The following is a 4,594-nucleotide window of genomic DNA, read 5'->3' as shown; positions in this document are numbered from 1 at the left end:
TTATACTCTTCCTGTATGGAATTGGCCAGCTGGTGATTAGGGACATTCCATGGAGATAAATGTCTGCAAGAGCCTCGCTTGGAATCACACAAAGGCACATACATGTGAAGAGTGGAAACCTGAGACAGCAGCCTAGAGCAGTTAGACTTAGGGGTAGAAACTGTCCATGGGGTTTTGGGGGTCCTCAGGGGAGTTTTGTTGAGGTTAAATTTTGACTGAGACCAAAATGCAGCCCTTTTTTTTGGATATTGGGGCATATTGTAGAGGTCAATTATGGATTTTCCTGTTGGAGGGTGATGGAGCTGAAGTTGGCTCCAATTATCAAGTGAATCCTGGGGAGAGGGTAGGATAAAGAACAGAAGGGGTGATCTGCTTAGAGTTTGAGACATCTTCTGAAAGCCTAGACCTGAGGTCTTTGAGTAGGCAGCCTTGAATTGAGAAGCCTCTGGTGAGATCTTGGGTTTCCAATTAAACAAAAAAGTTGAAAAAGTTCTGAAACTTAATTGCTCAAGGATGAGAATGAATAGAAGTTTGTTCAGCTCTCCCCAGACTGCTTGCTGAGGGATGCCCTGAGCCTGGGCTAATTAAGAACAGGGTCCTCAATGACTAAGTCCCCTTGGGAAGGAGGGAAGTGGGGGAGAAGGAGAGAGAGAGAGAGAGACCCTTAGCTCCGCACAACACTGTTATTTCTGGACGTTTTTCCTAACCCCTCCCCAAGGACAGTTTCCTTCTTCACCATGCATGGAGGCAGTACCAAGTGTTCTGTGTTCTGTGTTCAGCTCAGCAGTAGCCAGACAGGAGTAGCCCTGCCCGAGTTCCAGAGAGCATCAAAAGTGGCAGAGGAGCCTGTGCATTGAGGTGAGTGTCTTCTCAGGGTTCCCCCATACAGAGGAAAGTGTTGGAGAGGATGAGGATGGGGAGTTCTGGCTTGGCTGCCTTCTAGAGGAGGACGCCGAGAGTCTGGAGGCTGGGCCGGGGAGCAGCTGCAGAGCAGAGAGCAGAGGCAGCTCTTCTCTGACCCGGTGCTCGTGCAGGCGCAGCTCCCGATGTCAGTCAGCAGGCTCCTCTCTCATGTTTATCTAGTGATGGTTACCCCAAAAGGGGGAGAAGCAGACCACAGAGATCGCCAAGTAGTTCTGTCCCTGAAGCCTGGATTCCCATCAGTGAAAGATTTACAGAGATATTGGGGAGGTCTCAGGAAGGGGAGAGAGGAAGGAAAAATGGTAACAAGAAGAAGGAAAGCAGACCAAGAATAATAGGATGGAGGGGACATGGCTTATGAGCCTTGGCCAGGACCTTGTACTTTTAAACCATATATTAAACGTTTATACGTCCATCCTCTGCCAGAAACTGTCATATTTTCACCACTACTTGTCTCAAGAATAGCTTGCATATAATATATTTTTCTGTATATGATTGTGTATAATATATAGAAGATGCATCTTTGCTCTCATGGGTTTATATCTAACATCATACATGGACTATGAATAAATAAAATTAAATTTCTTGTCCCTGTTTCTTGCTTTATTTTTCTATGGCATGGTTAGTAAACTAACATCTTAAATATTTCCCTTCTTTGTTTTGTGTCTGGAATAATCTCCATTGCCCCCTTGGATATAAGCTCCACAGTGCAGGGATATTTGTTTTGTACACTGCTTCATTTATTTCACATTCAAGTAAGGTTGGGATAAACAATTAAACACAAAAATAATATCAGGTAATAATAATATCAGGTAATAATAGAAAGAAAACTGAAGTCTAAGAACACCATGTCTTTCCAATGTGAGGGAGGGTAATTGGAAAGAGTCCCCTGATGAGATGACGTTAGTGTGGCGGGATGGATGAAGTGGTAGAGATTCAGGCATGCAGAGTGTCTGAGAGCCTTGGATCTAAACTTGTCAATGCTGGGCACCATCTTTCTTTCCTTCCCAGACTTTGTGCAAAATAGAGTTAAATAGAAATAAATCTACCTAGAAATTTATCCCAGGCTCAAAGAGTTTCCATTTGGAGCACTAATGGGAATAGGGAAATTTTTAAATCTGGAGAAACCAGGTAATGCTCTTAGACCCCCTTGCCTTTCTTCTGCTGACCCCAAGGTGGGTCTCTGTAGTACCAATCAGGATGAAGCATAGGGTAAATTTCAGTCCTTTGAACATCTTCTTAAATGCTACTGTGTCATCTGATGCAATGAGCCTAAGAGAAAAGAACAACCCCCAGATCCAAGGAGCTGATACAGCATCAAAACTGGCTTCTTTTAAGCCTTCACCTTTGTTCCCTATGAGAAAGCACAGCTAGTTGGGGGGAAAAAGCCAAGGGAGGTTTTGTTCACAGCATAGAGATGATGGTATCTTCATCCATTCCAGGCGGTGAACTTGTAGTTGGATGTGAGGTGACAGCGTTTAGGTTTGACTTTGTACAGAGCATCCTAGTAGGGACCCCTCACCTGGTCACCAGATTGGAAATAGTTCCTCATCCTAATCTGTGCTCCTTCTCTCTTAAAAGAAGGACCAAGTGGAGCAGCATTTCTTTTCTTTTGATCTCTAGGTTTCCCAAGGAGCAGAAACAAGGACTGAATGATGAGTAATCACTCAAGTGTCACTGAATTCTACCTTTTAGGGTTCTCAGGGTCCCAAGAACTACACCATGTTCTTTTTGCTGTATTCTTTCTCTTCTACTCAGTGACAATAATCGGCAACATGGTCATCATTGTGATTGTCTGTGTCGATAAACGTCTGCAGTCCCCCATGTATTTCTTCCTGGGTCATCTCTCTGCCTTGGAGATCATGATCACGTCCCTTATCGTCCCTGCGATGCTCTGGGGGTTGCTGCTCCCTGGAATGCAGACAATATCTCTGACTGCATGTGTCTCCCAGCTCTTTCTGTACCTTGCTCTGGGGACCACAGAGTTTGCATTGGTGGGAGCAATGGCTGTGGACCGTTACATGGCTGTCTGTAACCCTTTGAGGTACAATACCATTATGAACAGCCACACCTGCATCTCGGTGGTGACTGGGTCATGGGTGTTTGGGTTCCTTTCCGAAATCTGGCCAGTCTATGCCACATTTCAGTTTACCTTCTGCAAATCAAACGTCTTAGACCATTTTTTCTGTGACCGAGGTCAGTTGCTCAAGCTGTCCTGTGATGACACTCTTTTCACAGAGTTTGTTCTGTTTTTAATGGCTGTTTTCATTATCATTGGTTCTCTGGCCCCAACAATTGTCTCCTACACCTACATCATCTCCACCATCCTCAAGATCCCCACTGCCTCTGGCCGCAGGAAAGCCTTCTCTACGTGTGCCTCCCACTTCACCTTTGTTGTCATCGGCTATGGCAGCTGCTTGTTCCTCTACATGAAACCCAAACAAACACAGGCAGCTGAGTACAATAAGATAGTCTCCCTGTTGATTTCTGTGTTAACTCCTTTGCTGAACCCTTTCATCTTCACTCTCCGCAATGACAAAGTCAAAGAGGCCCTTCGAGATGGAGTGAAACGTGGCTGTCAACTCCTCAAGGGTTAGCTCTTCTCTCAGTTCCTTTTTTCAGTGGAACAGTCTGCATTATGAATTATTTGGGAACCTAGAAAACACTAAGTTTTCTTCTCTTTTACCATCATCACCATCACAAAAATTAAATAAGATGTGCAACTTCTGATCAGGCCATGTAAAGACAGGTAAAAATAAAACCCATTCTCTGCTCACTTGAGTCTCATTGCCTTAGTTTAAACTGCTTTTTTGCATCCACTGTTGTACTCAAAGAATCATATTCTTGCGATGTGGGAAGAACCAGAGAAATGACATACGTCCATGTTTCTATGTACTCTGTTGGTCAAATTATTCCCTGGGGGAGAAATAACATGAGGTGCTGTGGTGAGATATATGGCATAATCAAGGGCCAAAGGCAGAGATATTCTCCTTGTTTCTTTATCAGCTATTACTAGTTCTTTTCCTACATTTTTGTGAAATTTCTTGACAAGATATCCATATGGTTTAAAGTAGCCTATGGTTCTCTTTTTTTCTGGTAGTTTTTCATGTTATCCTGACCTGATTGCTATTGGGAAGTATGTATGATGCATGCCTCAAAAGAATACATATGAGGTATGTATGCCTTAAAAGTATCTAGAGTGGTGACATGTGAATTGGAGTCCTTCTTCTCTGGAAAATCTTGGTGACCTAAAGAAGACGGAAATACCTGGGGATTGGAAGCAGGCAAAAGTTCTGTCTGCTAAACCTCAGAGCATTGCTTTAGCCTCTCCCTTTTGAGGCGTGTATGCGATGTTGTAATTGTTTGGTCACTGTCATGCCTGACTCTTTGCCACCCCATGGACTACAGCACAACAGGCTTCGATGTCCTTCACTGTCTCCTGGAGTTTGCTCAGATTCATGACTATTGAGTTGGTGATGCTATCTAACCATCTTATCCTCTGCTGCCCTCTCTCCTTTTCCCTTCCATCTTTCCCAGAATCAGGGTCTTTTTCAATGAGTCAGCTCTTCATATAAACTGGCCAAGTATTGGAGTTTCAGCTTCAGGATCAGTCCTTCCAATGAATATTTGGGACTGATTTCCTTTATGATTGACTGGTTTGATCTCCTTGCAG

The 4,594-nt window shown here is 43.9% G+C and overlaps 1 protein-coding gene across 1 annotated transcript; it reads left to right on the top strand.

The window, feature by feature from the left end:
• The first annotated feature begins 2,573 nt into the window (after positions 1–2,573).
• LOC109558004 (olfactory receptor 9A4-like) lies at positions 2,574–3,518 on the top strand. The gene has a single exon (XM_019959492.1). The coding sequence runs from the start codon at positions 2,574–2,576 to the stop codon at positions 3,516–3,518; it is 945 nt and encodes a 314-aa protein (XP_019815051.1).
• The last annotated feature ends 1,076 nt before the right edge of the window (positions 3,519–4,594 follow it).

Source organism: Bos indicus, chromosome 4 (genome assembly GCF_029378745.1).
Source record: "Bos indicus isolate NIAB-ARS_2022 breed Sahiwal x Tharparkar chromosome 4, NIAB-ARS_B.indTharparkar_mat_pri_1.0, whole genome shotgun sequence".
NCBI classification, from domain to species: domain Eukaryota; kingdom Metazoa; phylum Chordata; class Mammalia; order Artiodactyla; family Bovidae; genus Bos; species Bos indicus.
This window is presented reverse-complemented; position numbering and strand designations above follow the sequence as displayed.

Coding starts and splice junctions, on each gene's coding strand:
- LOC109558004 (XM_019959492.1), top strand. CDS start 2,574: ATGATGAGTAATCACTCAAGTGTCACTGAATTCTACCTTTTAGGGTTC.